Source organism: Hippoglossus stenolepis, chromosome 9 (genome assembly GCF_022539355.2).
Source record: "Hippoglossus stenolepis isolate QCI-W04-F060 chromosome 9, HSTE1.2, whole genome shotgun sequence".
Taxonomy (NCBI): domain Eukaryota; kingdom Metazoa; phylum Chordata; class Actinopteri; order Pleuronectiformes; family Pleuronectidae; genus Hippoglossus; species Hippoglossus stenolepis.
In genome coordinates this window covers 24,866,100-24,883,000 of record NC_061491.1, presented here as the reverse complement: position 1 = coordinate 24,883,000, position 16,901 = coordinate 24,866,100, and the positions used below count along the sequence as shown (strand labels likewise).

At 42.6% G+C, this 16,901-nt stretch overlaps 2 protein-coding genes across 4 annotated transcripts; both read right to left on the bottom strand.

Annotated features, from left to right (window-relative positions):
• Window positions 1–24: 24 nt before the first annotated feature.
• tesca (tescalcin a) lies at window positions 25–8,119 on the bottom strand. The gene is made up of 8 exons (XM_047341509.1): window positions 7,983–8,119; window positions 6,057–6,126; window positions 5,456–5,536; window positions 3,343–3,482; window positions 2,157–2,218; window positions 979–1,086; window positions 848–895; window positions 25–748 (listed from the first exon to the last, which is right to left on the bottom strand). The coding sequence occupies exons 1-8, from the start codon at window positions 8,044–8,046 to the stop codon at window positions 656–658; spliced, it is 666 nt and encodes a 221-aa protein (XP_047197465.1). The 5' UTR covers window positions 8,047–8,119; the 3' UTR covers window positions 25–655.
• Window positions 8,120–8,346: 227 nt separating this feature from the next.
• On the bottom strand, window positions 8,347–16,061 carry fbxo21 (F-box protein 21). 3 transcript variants are annotated; one of them, XM_047341503.1, is made up of 12 exons: window positions 15,838–16,061; window positions 14,656–14,791; window positions 13,733–13,857; window positions 13,399–13,520; window positions 12,697–12,843; window positions 12,403–12,539; window positions 12,164–12,300; window positions 11,857–12,036; window positions 11,426–11,558; window positions 11,095–11,285; window positions 10,834–10,991; window positions 8,347–9,531 (listed from the first exon to the last, which is right to left on the bottom strand). In XM_047341503.1, the coding sequence occupies exons 1-12, from the start codon at window positions 16,059–16,061 to the stop codon at window positions 9,290–9,292; spliced, it is 1,932 nt and encodes a 643-aa protein (XP_047197459.1). In that variant the 3' UTR covers window positions 8,347–9,289. The 3 variants fall into 3 exon arrangements, with proteins under 3 accessions (XP_047197459.1, XP_047197460.1, XP_047197461.1); XM_047341504.1 differs by having other exon boundaries at window positions 13,733–13,842; XM_047341505.1 differs by having other exon boundaries at window positions 13,733–13,827.
• Between the last annotated feature and the right edge of the window lie 840 nt (window positions 16,062–16,901).

Here is a 16,901-nt window from a genome sequence, read left to right as displayed (position 1 = left end):
CAACAAAAAGCTCTTACACGTGCATTTCTTTTATCACAAGTCTGACATTTATTTTGTAGTAAGATAAGTGTTACAGAGTCTCAGAGGAACAGATACAGGAAACGTCAAACTATTCTGGAGCTGCAGAGGAATGATTTGTTGAATCTCAGGTTTTTGGATGTTCGACATAATAAGATGGAAACCAGAGCAGCCGCTGGGCACAAGTGACTTCACCCAACATGGGAACGTTCTGACTGAAGAATCCTTCACTTACATTCTTGTCACAGATTTACAGAACAGCAGGAGAGAGCACAGAGAGGTAGAGTGTTAGTGTGAAACCTGATAGAAGAGAAGTGGAGCGCGACAGAAGAAGTGAAGATACGTGACAGGGTCCGAATGTTTGAACGTTGGATTATATTCAACTGAATCACTCGGGCTTAAACGTGAGCTGGGGAAGTAAAAATGTCCTTTGACTTCAACTATGTCCCTCTAGTCAAACTGCATCAGCAGCAGACCAGGACATTCTTTTATATAATCACTATAAAAAGAAAAAAGTCTGATTATTCCCTCACCGTCCCAAAATATATCAAAAAGTATTTGGCTTCATTCCGTTTAAGGAGATTCTGCTAAAAACAGCAGCAGCATAAACATCTGTCTTTACGAGAGAGCGACTCCTTCAAGACGTCGACCTCCCACAGCGCATCGTTGTGGTGTCTACATCCAGGAAGCGAATGTGCATCCTGGTCTCCATCTCAAGGCCTTTGAGTATCTGAGGGGAGACGGGGAAACGGTTTCATCAGTAAGTGACAAATTAAGAGTCAGATTCAGTTTGATTTGGTTGATGATGAAGACGAAGAAAAGTTCAAACCTGTTCAAAATGCTCAAATGTAATTCCTTCATAAAAGTCGTCTGGGGCCTGAAATGATTAAAGGACATATTAATGATATTTGAGAGTGAGAATTCAAAGTTAACGGTTCAGTTGTGGTTAAGGTCACGTACCATGTGCGGCACGTTGATGCTCGCCACCTCCAACATGGCAGCATCGGCTATGGCCTTGGCGGTCTCCAGCTCGATGGCGCCGCTCTTCGACAGCAGTTCCTCGACGACCTCGGATTAAAACGTCAACAGGCTTTAAATCCTCACTGAGGTTTGAACAGCATCAGTTTTATATATTTTTTATTGTGTTAATATGTTGTTTATGAGTTTCTCTCTGTTTAAACTAAACATTGACATAATTCTTCACTAACTTACTTTATCCCTGATACATATTTCTTGTGTTATTCCCATGCTACACAAAAAGTAGGGCGAGAGCGTTTCATTTGAATCTAGTCAACTTATAATTGTTTTTCAAACTAACTACTAGAATAACCAGAACATCAACAACAACAGCAGCAGCAGCAGCACTGCACCTTGATGATCCACCCACACAGATATTTTGCTCTGGTCTGTAATTACACCTGTTCACAGGGTGTAGACACACGGCTCCATTCGCTCTATTACACATGTGTTGATCTGTAGCTGCTGGACAACCTGAAGCTTATGATTAGGAAAAAACATGTAGTTTTGTCCACAACAGCTCCACCGTGAATAATGTTATCAGCTCAAAAACTGCAAACGCATCAGTGTGAAAGTCAAAACAAAACAAAGGTGCTGCAGATCAGCTCCTGGAGACACTTCCCTTGCAGCACGTTTGTGTATTTGCTTGTGTTGCGTGTATTTGTGTTTGTTTCTTAAGCTGCAGTGCATTGAGCACCGTACAGACCTGCATGTTGTAGGAGGCATTTGAAAAAGGTAAAGTATGACATGAAAGTGTGATGTGGATCAAATTGAATTCATGTTTGCTCACCAGCTTTCTTCCAAAACTTCACTTAAGTTGCAATTGAAAGTGTTTCTCTCATCGTGATGGGATTAATACCATATAATGACAAATGATTGGTGAATCTAAACAAGCTGTGGTATCTAATCTTATTGATTGTAAAAGTTTACGACACAACTTCAATAGTTATGACATCATGATGTCAGAGATACCTGGGAAATGTTCTCACTCCTTCATGACGTCACTTATCATATGATGAATTTAAGGTTTAGATTGTAATTCTATCATTTGCAGAGACATCTTCCCAGTCTTCTGCACACGACTCATTGACCTCAGTCAAAGTGTTTTAAAGTGGTCTCACCTTCCTGTACTCATCCAGGGTGATGGTGCCGTCGTTGTCTGTGTCGTGCATGTTGAACAGAACTGGGAAGAAAGACGGGGAAAACATATTTAGTTCAAGGTCTGAAAGCAGATTTCCATCATCTAATCCCAGGATCTGAGGAATCTGTGATGAGAGGAAAGTTTCTGAAGATGCAGCGATAAGAAGAGAGAATGTTGCTGTAAACACTCACATGAAAGAAGCACCTTTAAAATGGTTCTGCTTTAACTTACAGTGACATTTACAAGATTCAGGCCTGTGGCAAAACTTCATGTCTTGAAGTCTTGTGATGTGACAACGAAATAAACAGCAATATTGTTTCCTGAGGCAACTTCTAATGACATTTTCACTGTGCAGCGTTCCTCCATCAAATGTTCATCTTAATGTCAAATGAGCTCATCACCATGAGAGCAGAGAACTGATGGTTTCACCAAAATACATTAAAATCTATTAAAAATATGAAGGGAAATAAATATTGTGACACAACAAGAGACAACTGAGACACACGAGTTTTCCACTCCTCCAGACCTCCTCTGGTGTTTTTAACTCGGGGCTCTGACATCTGCGTTCTCACATCCCTCCGGAGAAGGTCCAGAGGTTCTCCGGAGTTCAGTGCATGTCTGACAGCAGCTTTAGTGGCCGTGACAGTGACGCTTGTGGATTCTCCTGAATCAAAACCTTTGTGTTTTGGGGTTTTTATGCCAAAAGGAAACTGTACCAACAGTGTGACCACCTCGTTTCATACCAGGAGAGAGCATGATGAAGAAAAAAGTCACAAACCACACAAGGCATGTTGAGGAGAAACAGATTAAACTACAATGACTCCTGGCAAAGATGGAAAAAAACAAAATAGTGTGAGGTTATAAAAGATATGTTGGAACAGAATCAAGTTGTTCCTGCTCTACTCGCTCTGGCCACGTGCCCGGTCGAGCCGTGAATACCAACACGCCTCTCCAGTGGGATACCCGTCGGGCAGCGAGGAATCCGGTGCCCACACATGCAGCTATGCATGGACACACTCCTGAAATAAGAGATCCACATCGCTGGTTTGTTATCTACGATCGGCGCTGCACTTTTCTTCTCGGCATTTGGAAACCGAGCCACACATGAAGGTCCCAGACAGCTGCACTCGTAGAACTGTTATTAAAAATAGAGGGAAGGTACTTACAGCGAAGCTTCTCCTTTCTCAAGGCTTCCTTCTCCTCCACCGTGGTCTTCAGGGTCGGAGGGCGGAAGTGAGACATGACCATGAGGAACTGCTCGAAGCCAATCTCCTGGAAGGAACCCACCTCGCTGTCATGCTGGTTCCTGGTCCCATAGGGGAGAAATCACAGTTTACAGTTCAACCATTATGTTGTTTTGAAGGTCTACACCAACTTTAATACCTTCCTAACAGACCAGTTTCTGTTATTCTGCATTTTCAGTTTTTTTGAACATTTTTGTCTGTTGAAAAATCTGGAAAATGTGAAACTTCGATTATTATTACCTCTGCTACAGAGGTTATGTTTTCATCTGTCATTACATAAAATCTACTGAGCTGATATCAGCAGCTTGGTGACGCAGCACATTCTGGGGCGAACACTGTTTAAGGGGCGGATCGAGGATTATTTTTAATAACTTTTAATAAAGGCACTGATCTTTATTTTTCACTGTTTCTGACTCAATAAAATAATCTAGATCATCAAACCACTTCCTTATATATTTCAATGAGATCTAGACAATCATGTGTGGGGTTGTTTCTATAGTTTGATTCTGTGGTTGCTCTCACACCCTCTTTTCTAAAATCTGAACCAAAAGAAAAGATACAAATAAGTTAACTTATAAGTTATTTTTGCATTAGGTCCCTTTCTGTTAAGGCTGTTACTGATGTATATTTATATTTGGTTCCATTAAGTTACCGCTGTTTAAATAACCTGTGCTTTTAATGGACAGTCCATGTTGTTCGCCTCGTCTTTCCAAAGCATGAGGAAACTGCTGGATTTAAAATGTCAAACAAGTGTCTGTGCACAGCAATAAAATTCCTTGTGTTGTTTCCTTCAGTTAATGGATGAATCACTCATTTTGTTTTCACTAACTGCTGCACAGTTCCTCAGGATGGAGACTGAAACCAACATTATCCGCCATCTCGGCGCATTAAAGGTATTTTCTGCTGAGCGATGTTCGACTTTATTCAACTAAACAAACGGAAATAAAGCACTAAACATTCTAGAGCTTGATGAAACCGTCGTAATCATCAAACCCTCCGTTTAAATCTGATCCAATTCTGTAACAGTGAAGCTGAGTCACTGCAGATATTCAGCATAAAGGAACAGAACCACTCCTTTGTCCATCTTATCACAAAGATTAGAAGAAGCGGTAAAAGAGAAACCGAAGCACAAAGGAACAGCTCATGGTTTCCTCCGGTGTTTATAAGATAACAACCTTCTCATTCACAATACATTTTATTTTGTGATATCAATATTCTCATCTCAGGCTCCTCAGAAGAACCAACAAGCATATTTCTAAAAATGTCAAACTGTTATATATTAAGTTCACAGTCCAGGAATCATCAACTTTTACAGGTTGTATTTAAGAACCAGGAAGAAATTCCTCCATCATACTGATGACATGATAAAGGCTGGGGACAGTTTTTTTATATTTACTATAGAGGCTGCAGGCAGTCATTGCTCAGAGAAACTAACCTTTGATCAAGTCTTTTATATCAGACTTTTACTGTTTATCTTATTGTTGGTTTCATCCTTTTGTGAAGCGTTTTGTCAGTTTGTTAAGAGAAGTAATTCACAAATAAAGTTTATTAACTTATGTTTTCGTCCGCATTTGTTTGTTTGTTAGCAGGATTGTGAAAAATATACCCTACTGAACCAATAATACAAGAAAGGCTCAAATAATGTTGGTGAAGATCCAGGAATTTATTTTGCTTTCGTTGATTTCTCAGAGATTATTTCATGGGTCTTTATGGAAAAAAATATTCTGGCATATTTAGGGATCTAAATATCAGGATCTAGTGAATTTAAATGTGAAGGAGGTTTGTGCTCTAGTGATATTTCAAGATATTATTCATTATTGACAGATCTTACTTCATTTTATCCATCTTTACTTCTTATCACTTCAAAAATCAAAATATGGGATTAGTCCAAACATTTGCATACAGCTGTATAACAGGGTGTTGAGTTAAAAGTGTTGGACTTTTGAATTAATGTTCAATCTTATTAGTAATAATGATAATAATATTAATTTAGGACAATAGTTATTACTCTATGCTATAATTTGACGTGACCCACCTTTTATCGAAGAATGCGCCGATGATTTCCCTTTTGATTGGATTGTTGGCGAGGGCCGGTATGCTGTCCAGGTTTTCTCGACTGCAGTGCGACAAGACAAGATCCATTATCGTAAAACACACACTGCAGAACAGAGTCAGCCGGTTCCTGCACATTTAAATAACACTGAACGTTATTTATGGGAAGTGACAGGATCTCAGTCTGAAGGTAAACTGTGAGGAGAAAATACCTGCTGTCTGCAACATGTGATCTGCTTCTTTTTAAAGGGAGGGGAGTGATTCATCACCATACCAGCATATGTGTGTGTGTGTGTGTGTGTGTGTGTGTGTGTGTGTGTGTGTGTGTGTGTGTGTGTGTGTACAGGACATGTCAGCTCCGTGTGGCTGGTGCATCCACATACTGTATTTGTCCAGTGTGCCTGCTTGTTTTCACCATGTGCTGCTTGTTTGCGTCTCTGCCAGATACCAGGAATACCCACAATTCAACACCACAGCCACGCAGGTAGTATTTCATCCTTTGTGGCTGAGGCCGAATAGTTTCCATCAGAACCACGCGCAGCTGACCAGGGGAAGCTATTCACTTTGTGATCTTTCCATTTTACCTTATTGTCTCTTCGTTTCCACTCAGCTGCAGGAAGCGTTTCTGGAGGTTTTTGATCTGCTCCGCTGAAACTGAGAAGAAACACAAACAACACTAATGAATGACAATGAGTCACCCGTCACTCCACATGCAATCGAACAGCAATAAACAGATGATTTATTCTTCTTTTCTCAGTGTACATAGACACAGGAGGGATAACAAGCAGCAAGCGGCACAGACTGGATTCGATCCCGGGGCCGCTGCGTTCAGGTGCAGCTGCTCTATCACTCTAATGACAAAGCAAACACACTGTGCAGCACTGATATTGCTTTTTATACCTTTTCAAAAGGCTTCCCTGAATCATTAACTCGCTCGTGGCCACACACTGAAACACCGTGCTCTGCCTCGGCCTGATTTTTTTTTTTTACAGAAGCTATTAAATAGATGTTTGCAGTAGCAAGTGTAGCTGCTGAGTGCTGGGTGAAGAACGTGCACTTAGACCGATTGCAGCCTCGTGCAGAAACAAGTCTGCTGGTTGGAATGGGAGGTGTCACGATTACATGTGCACAGATCAAAAGATACAGGTAGATCTCAATAAAGTGCGCAACTATTGCAGCAAATACAAAAACAATGACGAATCTGTGGTCGCTGCGACAAGTGTGAGCCTGTCAGTCCCAAAGTAGCATTTCCTCATGATCGGTTCTTAAGCTCCTATTGTTCGGTTCAATGTTTAAGCAGCTTAAGATCCATCTCATGCTTTGAAAAGTGTTAATAATTATTATCTACAAACATCCATCTGGATGTTCTTCTAACCCTCCTCACGCGTGCATGTGTATTGTAAATTTGCCCGAGAAAGTGCAGTGTCGAGTTTGGTGTGAAGATTGTGTCGCTTGGGTTAGGGTTAGAAATCATTTAAACTCATATATAAACCACACATGAACAGTAATAAAGCAAAACTCGGCTTTTGTTTTATGAAAAAACATTGACAAACAAATCTTCACTGCAGATAAACCTGGTAGGATGAACGCAAAGTTTTCTAACTTCACTCTGAACCATAGACCGTTGATAAAAAAGCTCTGCACAACAAAGGATGAAAGGGACAGTGTGTTGTTTCAGTTTGAGGAGGACGGACTAAAGACGAGGAATAATTCTGAAGCTCCAGAGCCTCAACAAAGGACAAGTGAATAAGGTTTAGAACGGTCACTGTTCTAGTTATCGTCAAAGTGGAGAACAAATAAATCTATATAGATATTTATCTCCTTCACTTGAGCCCAGAGATAAAAACAGGGTCAAAGCTCCACCCTGAGGAAACAAAGGCAATAAAGAAAGGTTCAAAGTCTCAAATGTTCAGTTTCAATAAAGTTGAGCTCGGTCTGAGGTCCAAACTTCATCTCTGAGGGTTTTCATGCTTCTGCATCAACATCCTGCAGAAACATCTACATCCTTCTCCTTTTTAACTGTTTTTACGTGTTGCTCTTTGGCTAAATAAACGCTTCCATTCAATTAATCTTAATCCATGAAGTCAGATAAAACCATAAAGCCAGATTATGTTTTACTGTCTGTTAACTATCATTGAAACTGAAAATGCAGAAGTAAAATCAAAGCAGAACGTCAGATTGCTTGTGCGTTTTATTTAAGAAATAACTTCATTTGTTTACTGATGTGAAGTTGAGTCATTATCTGAATGTTAAACTGGTAAAGAGAACTCGGATCACGAGCTGCTGCTCGTGATCAGGTTTCCACTTGTCTCGTTGAACGTGTTCATTTCCTTGATTTCATCTGTGGCCAACACTTTTTACGCACGGACGCGGTTCGATTGAACAGAAACACCTCTCTCTCTCACACACACACTCACACTCTCAATCACACGCACACACGCACACACACTTAGCAAAGTAAAAGCAAGATAAAGTGGGTTTTACTCGTAGGGGGGTCTTCACCTACTTACATCCAGTTTTGTCTATCAGGTCCTGGAACTCGATGGGCTCAGTGTGCGTGTGTGAAGCTCCCATCGTCGCTGCTCCGCCGGTGCGTCAGGACGCACAACGATCCAGCTCGACTGGCTCAACTTTCCTCTGCTCCCCCTGCTTTATCGCGCTGCTATCGGCGGGACAGTGCAACTGAAGTGTGCAGCTCCTGGAAACATCTGGCGTCCTCAAGGTCCTAAACCCACACAGCCTGTGGACAGAAGTCCCGCGTGGCTTCCTCCTCCTCCTCCTCCTCCTGCTGCAAACAACCTGCTTTATTGCGCATTACAGGTAAAGAACAATATTGATTCCAGCTCGGTGAAACAAACCAGAGAGGAGAAAGTAAAAGTTGAAATGCTTTTTATTTTTTTCGCTCATTTCCTCATGGCTCTTATTCTAAGACAGGAGAGTCTTTATTTGGTTCCTCTTTTGTTTCGCAAGCTCACACCACAGAGATGAGACTCGACACGAAGCCTATTACTTGTAAATATACAGGAGAAAAAACAAACAAACAAAAAAAAGAAAGAAAAACTTTACTCTAGAAATGAGAAAGTTAAACTTTTCTGTAAGTGCGTCAAACTTGAGTAAAATACAGGGAATAAAAAGTAAAGGTCAATTTACAAAGTCTTTTTCTTGATAATATTATTTTCTGTGGCACTGTAACTGGTGGGTTTAGGCTCTGCGCTGGGGGGGGCTTGTTTGACTGGTGCTGGATGCAGGGAGAAAGGGGGGTTCTGGAGGAGCTCTCTGGGTAAAGGCGCATTCCGTGGTTTTTAGGTAAAGGTAGATTTACAGCACCTGGACACCCATCCTGAATTTACACATCCACTTAGGTGTTGACGTCAAACCCATTTTCTTTAATCCTTCAAGCGGGCGGCTGAGACGAGTTTCCAAACTCTTTATCCAAAACTGGATTTTAAGATATTGATGTTTTTTGGGTTGTGAGAAATGGAACTCGTCAACAACGCCTTTGTTTTCACAACACATATACTGTAGCTTTCAGAGACGAGTATTGAAGCAGAAATATTAACAATATTTAACAACGACTTTTCCAGACTTTTTGGATCTTTTCCCAGATTCGGATATGTTGAGAATATCTGTCCAGTCCTCGACAGGAGCCCGTCCGCGATACAAAAACCACATTTATGAATTGTTTCCACATCTATTACATATGCTCTTTTCCTTGAGTCTGTGCAATTGAGCAACAACTAAATGGATAGTAAATTGAGCCCGGGGGACCAGTGGTGGCTCAGCCTGGGTCAGCACCATGTGGGTCACAGCTGCTCTGCTACATGGACATGGCTTGGTGGTTGTTTTGGTCTGAGGCAGCGGCCGGCTCCTGGTTCTCAGAGCCAGGCGTCGGTCTGTGGTAGAGCTCCTGCACTGAGCCCAGGGTTTCACTCATGTCCTCTGGGTATCGTGTCTGCAGCTCCTCGTTGGCAACGTAGTGGGTGTCGGCGAACTCGGAGAAATAGCGGCCCACCTCCGGGTGGCCGATCTCCAGGGGGGCTGAGTGGGGCTCCAGGTTTTCTAAAGAACAGAGAAGACAAACTGATAAGAGATCATACATACTCAATTAAGGTAACCTAGACTGTTGATGAATGAAAAAACAATGACTTATATACATAAAAAACTAGGTTCAACTGACACTTCAACATTTTAAGCTTATCAAAAATTCATTTTATTTCCACTTCCTGTGAGGCCGACTGAGCAGCCGGGAATCGATCAATACAAATCCCCCCTCAGGGTCCGTGGAGAACAAAGCCTGCAGGTGGATGTTGAGGTGGTGGCGAGAGCAAAGATAACACGAACAAACAAGGGAAGCTGCGTAAGAGCGGAGTCAGCAGAGTGATCAGCAGAGTGAGCAGGTGAGCACAGGGGAACATCCAGCATGAGTCAGCCTGTTCCAGAGCAGCTCTGCTCAGTGGGGAAAACCTACAAGTCGCACATGCAGCACGACTGAGGAGCTTCCCTCAAACCAAGAGTGCAGCTTTGCATTAATGTTCAATCTTATTAATGCAGCAATAGGACATTCTGGTCCGTGTCAACATACACAGCATGAACTTCTCATTATTATTATTAATATGATATTATCAAGCATTAAAGTTAGTTGTAAGTTCAGAAAGCTGCACAATCTAATAACCACTAAAGCCCAAACACTATAGATTTTTGTCGGCTGATGTCAATACCGATATTTTGGCTGATGTATATATGTTTAAAATATAGGCAATGATTCCTAAAATGTTGTTATCACACCCTTACGACAAAGAAATGTAATTGACGTTTGGTATTTTTATACTTTATAAACCATAAATAACTACATTTTACCTTAAACTTAAACAAAAACTTAAATACAACCAAATATAAAGAACTCCAATTCAGAAAATAAACATAAATGTGCATCTTTTTGGCATTTTTATTCTGCAAAATAACATTTCTTATATCTACAGACATAAAAACTGATACTAGTGCCCGTGTAAGGCTCATATTGGTCGATATTTATCTGATAAGCCATAAATTAGTCCGGCTCTAATAAATCCTGTCACTTTAGGGGGGGGACCTGCAGTTGACATTTCTATTAAGTCCAACACAGCAGCTTTACAGCTTCACGAGTGTATGTGGATGATTTATCTGTCCCACATGCAGCTGGAATAGATCGTCTTGATACGCCTGTGTAACATTCTGTGTATAGATTTATGAGAACTTGACGTTTTCCAATTGAACTGGCTTATTTTGTAAAAAACACATCAGTTTGTTCTATTTTTTACAGTTGAGGCAAAATAAATGAAAGAGGATTTTGTGCACTGATCCCTGGATGTATAGAATCCATACCCTGCGCTGCGTAGCGGCATGTCCCATCCTGCACCAGGACGTTGTAGAAGGGCTGGTTGGCACCGTTGGACAGCTGGTGGACCCTCATGGTTGTGATCCACTCCTGACTCATGGTGCATTTGGGGTCCCAGCCGTAAATCACACAGTTGTAACCCGACCTGGTGGAGGAGGTGGGAAAGATGCTTGAATGATCTCATATATAAAAAGACCACAGAGAGAGGAGGAGGAGCATCGCTGCTCCACATGTTACTCTGAGCCCACCTCTTGTGTTTCATGATCAGGCCGACTGAGTACTGGACCTCCAGGTGCTCCTCAGCGCTGCGTCTCTTCACCTCAGGGCTCACGGGGTGTTTCTTGTGCTGGATGTGCTCCAGCGTGTGTTGCACCAGGTAACCCACTGCCCCGTGCTGGGACGGGTCCAACGCCTGGATGTGCTGCAGGATGTCGAGCACCTGGGATGAAGGACAAACATTAATGGACTGTTATCAGCTGAGAGCTGTGACCTACTGTGCGACTACTTTACAAGAGCACAATAATAGATTTTAACAACACTGTCACGGAGAAAATCAGATTCCAGGTTGTGTGTAGTGACCTTTTCTGGCCAGATGCCCAGATGGAAGTAGAGACGCGCCTGCAGCAGCAGGTACTGCACGTTATCTGGGTTGATAGTGAGGTAGAGGTCCAGAGAGTCTCTCAGCAGCTGGTAGGATTTCTCGTTGCCCTCGCTGAAAGAAACACCGTAGTGCAGGTGACGTTATTCGACCAGGAGAATGCATTGGTTTATTAAAAGCAGCCAATTAAATGCACACTAATTATAAATTCAGTTTTGAAGTGTTTGCTCTCTAGTCTTGTGAGATGACGGGATAAAGATCAAATAGTTTTAGTTAAGGAATAAGTTGTTCTTATGTGTGAATAATCCATAATCATCATCCTACATATACTGACTATCTGTCATGCCTCCCTCAGCCCCCCTCATGTCTCCAGCGGAGGAGATTCAGGAGTCAGCTGTTCGGTTTCTCTCACCCTCTCTTGCCGATGTTGAGCAGGTTTCCCACCATCCTGAGCAGCACCTCCGTGGTGCTGATGGCACTGTAGTAGTCTGCCGTCACCTGGTGGCCGATGAGGTACTCGCACTCCTTGGCTGTCAACTGCTTGCCTTTACCGAAGGCATCGATGTAGACAAAGTCGTAGATGTCCTCACTCCTGCAGGAAAACAGTGTAATACATGTATTTACCAGACGCTCTTCACAAACAGGTCCAACTGATATGAGATGACTGAAACTATAAAATAACTTTTAGACTTTTTAGAGATATTAAGGTCAAACTGTACCCTCTTGGTTTTTGGCACCAGCGCAGCAGGAAGTGATTTGGAAAGTTGACCGGTTCCACCTGAACACCCAACTTCCGGGACAGAGTCATGTAGAGGACAGAGAGGCTTATGGGGATTCCTGTGTGGCGTACTAGCACCTGAATTTAACCCAAGAAGGTTTAGTCAGTTGAGTGAAATATTTAAAAAGAAAATTATTCAAAAAAATAAAAGCTTGTGACTTAAAGCAGACAACCAGGTACCTGGTGGATGTAAGAGTTGAGGGGGTTGTAGTAGTCGAACTCGTTGCCTTTGTATTGAAGTTGCTCATACAAGACGGAGTTTAAGGCAGACACCACCTGCCGCTGGAGGTCAGAATCTTCTACGACCAAACAGTCACCTACAACACACACGAGAGATTGAACTTCATTAGACTTTGGCTGAGAGGGAAATATGGATCTTGTGCACATCACATTTACGCAGCGAAAGTGGAGGCTCAAGTTTTACGTGACTTGTATCGACGCAACATCTTTTCAATCCTACTTTTAAGTGCCCACCTTGAGCGATTCGCAGGCTGGGGTGAGACGGGTTCTTGATTCTCAGCATCTTCTTCACTTTCTCTGCGATCTCGTCCACCTGGGCTGATATGCTCTCCAGTGTTACCTCGGCCAGCGGGTTACAATACTGATCCACCAGTACAGCACCTAGAGGGGTAGGAGAGGAGCAGAGAGGGGAGGCATGAGGTAAAGCTGCTTAATGCACAGAGACAAAGATACAAATCCAATGAGAATATGCAGCAGGTTAACAACAACTGGAAAGTTCCTGGAGTATTAAGGTGAGGGGAGGAGTCTGGGTGGAGCAGCAGGAGGAAGGACATGACGTATAACTTCTCGAATAATCCCTCGAATCTCGTCGTCTTTCAAAGTTGACGTCTTGTACGTGTATGGCTGCTCTTTCTTTCTCTTTCTCTGTATTTTTAAAATGTTGTTCTATCACTTTTGCAGGTTTCTCGTGTTAAAAACGTCAACACACCAACTCACTCTCTGTGAATTTCCCGGACATGATTCTGCTGTATTCTCACATGGACTCACTCAGAGATTCTCCAGATTTCTTACTAAGGGGGCTGGCAGGAAATACTCTGGAAAATGTCAGGAGGAACTGACATGGAGGTTTGTGTTCTCACAGACAGCCCCTCTGGATAATTTAAAGAGGATATCCGGAGTTCGGTGCATGTCTGAAAGCAGCTTATGATTTCTCACCTTCTACAGCCGACTGCTGCTCCACAGGCCGCTCCAGAAACGTCTTCAGACTCCTCAGGATGTTCTGCTGTCTCAGGAAGTAAAGGATTTTCTTTGCATAGTACTTCAAAGTCAAGCTTTTTCTGATGAAGGGCAGAGAGCAGCAGAAACACACATTCAAGGTCTGAGGACAAGCGTGTGCAACACAACAGCTTTCATAGTCACGGAGGAAGGTCTCAGGGAGGATTAACAGGAGATCAACACCCAAGTCCATTAATGATGCTAAAATGCAGTGTCTGTGTGTGTATGGTGTGATGTGTGTTGTGTTGTGTGTTGGGCTCAGTGTGGCTCTCACCTCTTGTCAGAGTTGAGTATGAAGAGGAGCTCGTCTTCACAAAAGTGCTCTGGCATCCCGAGCGACTCAATCTCTGCAAAGCTGTCTCCGAGCACCTGGCCAACGCAAGGCTGAGTTACAGATCTCTGGGTTAGTTTGGAAAATGGAAAAGCTCACGGTTTATTTGCACCAACATGTGGTCACATCAACAACATGCCAGCATATCCACAGAGACACGTAACATCATCATGTATGTTTTAATCAAATGGTGCATCTGAAACATCGTCTGATGGAACAGCATGATAATAATGATGTATTTCTGATTACCTCCACCAAGGAGGCTGTGATTCAGCCCCTGTACGTCTGTTTGCTTATCAAGATTATGTGAAAACATCTGAATGGATTTTCAGGGAACTTGGTTAAAGGATGGGACAGGGGCCAAGAAAGGACCCATTACAATTTGGCCGGGATTTTTATTTTCACTGAGAGATATTTTGACTATTTCACCAATTTCCCAGGGAATCATTTATGGATCTCAATGAAAACAATCTGACATGTTAAGAGGAGCGATATCTCTGTGTGTAATTTGGAGCAGCTTGCTTGGATTTAAGGGAGCTGTTTGGAAGAAGTATGCGTTCTACTGAGTACTATTCTTCCTAATTGACTTCCATGAAATTTAGAGGAGGGGCCAATGTATGACCCACAGAAGAACCCATTAAATTATGATGCTGATCCAGATTTATTTTCTAGATAGATTGGGCTATTGCAACACTTTTAATCAGGCATGTTTAGGGGACTGATAATTATGAGTGTGTGCAAGTTGGTGCAGATCCAAATAAAGATCTGGATCCAGTGAATATAAATGTGGTTTCATTCGGGGCCTGTAGGGCCTTGGCGGAGGTAAACACTCTACTCAGAGCCATTCTAGATCATAAATTACTTACGACTTCTGTAAAGAATCTCTTCGAGATGGATTCCACCGTCCGTCTGATCTGTATTCCCACTCGATGGCGTGTTTTGTACTCTCGGAGCCAGTCGCAGCACTCGTTCTGACGGTAAAACCTCTGCAGCCGCGGCCATCTGTTGACAGAGGCAGTAAAACTGGTGTGTCAGTAACTCTGGGGACACAGAATCATTTCAGCAGCCTGTGGCCTCAAGCAGAACAAGACTTGTCTGTTAAATGCTGTAGACTTGGGTTTAGGTGTTTAGCTATATAATAGAATACAGTTGGAAAATATAAGGGAAAATACGCTTATTCTATGCAAATAAAAATGGAAATATAAAGTTTATACCCAGTAATTCAGAGCCAGTGCCTGGTAGTAAATAACAATAGATTTGAGAATAAGATACGTGAAAGGGAAACTACTACTCAACACAAGTGGCAGTAAGTAGAAAGGACAAGATGAGTAAGTAATATGGGATGTTACACATGACATCATCAAATCACCAAATGGATCCTCAATCCTGCATCAGCACTTTACAAAGCAATAGTTTACTTGTATTTTAGTGTGTTTTTAAAGCACCTATTCTATTTGCACTAGTTTTTACTGTATTTGAGTTTATCCTGTATTTCTTCTGTATTTCACAGCCACAGATGTATGTTGTGTTTTTTTAATGGGGTGTGGGGGGTGTTATGCGTATCAATGTCTCCTCGTGGGCAAACTGAGGAAATGTCTAAACAACTGACTTGTGTTGCAATGAAGTCCTGAATCTTGGATATTGCACATTTCTCTTGAGGACAGCAGCGTGGAGCCAAGTGAGGCAGGAGGAGGGCTCAGCTTTCTGGCCGGAGCTGTAATCTCCTGCATCCAAGGTCACGCAGTTTCCCTTCTCTGTCTTTCTGGTGTCAAACTGGGTTCAAACTGGGATTTGTCGAAGCTCCCCCCACGCTTCACCCACTACCAGCCTGCAGCTCCACACTGGCCCTGGTTGGATTTGGTGCATGAGCAGCAGCACGTCAATGGCTGACAGCTGCCTGGGAGCTCGCAGGGGAAACAACCCCCACCCCACACACACACAACAAACCACACATGTCCGACTCCCGGGTGAAAGTGGAATTGACACACAACACACACACACGAGCAGGAACCGGGAGAGGGGGACGAGCACGACACGATCACGAGCACCTGAGTTTGTACTGGTGTCCCCAGACCGTCCCCCTCCCGTGGCAGACGTCGTGCAGCCGCTTGCAGCAGCAGGACACGTTGCAGATGTCCCCGTGCTGCAGGACGGGGAAGCAGAGGATGTGCTCCAGCAGCTCGCTCGGCAGGTCGGTGAGCTTCTTGTCGCGGGGCTCGGAGATAATCCCATTGAGGCTCTGCTGCGCGTCTCCGGCTACAGACGTCGCCATCTTTTCTGTTTACCCCCCGATTACCTCATTGTGCCGGCCCCGCCCCCTTATGGCGCAGGGGGCCGGGCCAGAGGCGGGGTGTGCGGCGTGAGGCGGTCCGTGATTGGTTGATTTGGGCAGAGGGAAAAAAGGGGGACGGGTTGCTGCTTTCAGGTACCGCGGAAAGTTGGATTTTCAAGTTTCGAGTTTCGAGTTTTATTTGTCATTATGCTAGTTAACACAGGGTGAACGGTACCATGTCAAATACAATACAAAACTAAAACTGTATAGATTCTGTTTTATTTGTTAATAAAAATACAATACATGGAATTTATGAAGCAGGGTGCGCTGTAGATTGTTATAGCAGTGAAAGAATACTTTAACTTTACTGGACTTCGCTGGAAAATTCATTAAAATGTTTTTCTCTGTCACTTCCTGTCCAGAATATTTTGAAGAATTAAAGTGTGGTTTTACAAAGAGCTGAAAACCTTATATAATAGTTAATAGTAATTCATTTTGTTAATTAATTAGTGGCGCAACCAATCATTATTATTATTAGTGTTGTTGTTGTGCTTGCCGATGGACAATGTCTCCAACATTTGATAAATTGGGAAAATGCATAATTTTATGTTTCAATTAAATTACCAAAAAAAAAAACATGATCATAATAAACATTGCTTTTGTAAACAGTGGAACAGAAGTCTGGATGGTTTTTAAATCACTGTGTAGCCTATGATAGCTGTTGTAATCAATATTTTTGTGCTGCATTTTGAAACTGATTTATTTTATTTCATTTTCATATGGACCTTTTATTATTATATAGTGACAAAACAACAGCATCACAATGCCTTAAAGGTCCAA

What these genes read in the sequence shown, in the direction of transcription:
- tesca (XM_047341509.1), bottom strand. Translation starts at nt 8,046, where the DNA reads ATGGGAGCTTCACACACGCACACTGAGCCCATCGAGTTCCAGGACCTG. An exon ending in GAGAAAGGAGAAGCTTCGCT is followed by an intron (nt 2,219 to 3,342) that starts GTAAGTACCTTC and finishes CTTTCTTCCCAG; the next exon opens with TTCTGTTCAACATGCACGAC. An exon ending in CCCTGGATGAGTACAGGAAG is followed by an intron (nt 1,087 to 2,156) that starts GTGAGACCACTT and finishes TTTTAATCCGAG; the next exon opens with GTCGTCGAGGAACTGCTGTC.
- fbxo21 (XM_047341503.1), bottom strand. Translation starts at nt 16,061, where the DNA reads ATGGCGACGTCTGTAGCCGGAGACGCGCAGCAGAGCCTCAATGGGATT. An exon ending in CTCAACATCGGCAAGAGAGG is followed by an intron (nt 11,559 to 11,856) that starts GTGAGAGAAACC and finishes TGTTTCTTTCAG; the next exon opens with CGAGGGCAACGAGAAATCCT. An exon ending in CTGATCATGAAACACAAGAG is followed by an intron (nt 10,992 to 11,094) that starts GTGGGCTCAGAG and finishes CTCCTCCACCAG; the next exon opens with GTCGGGTTACAACTGTGTGA.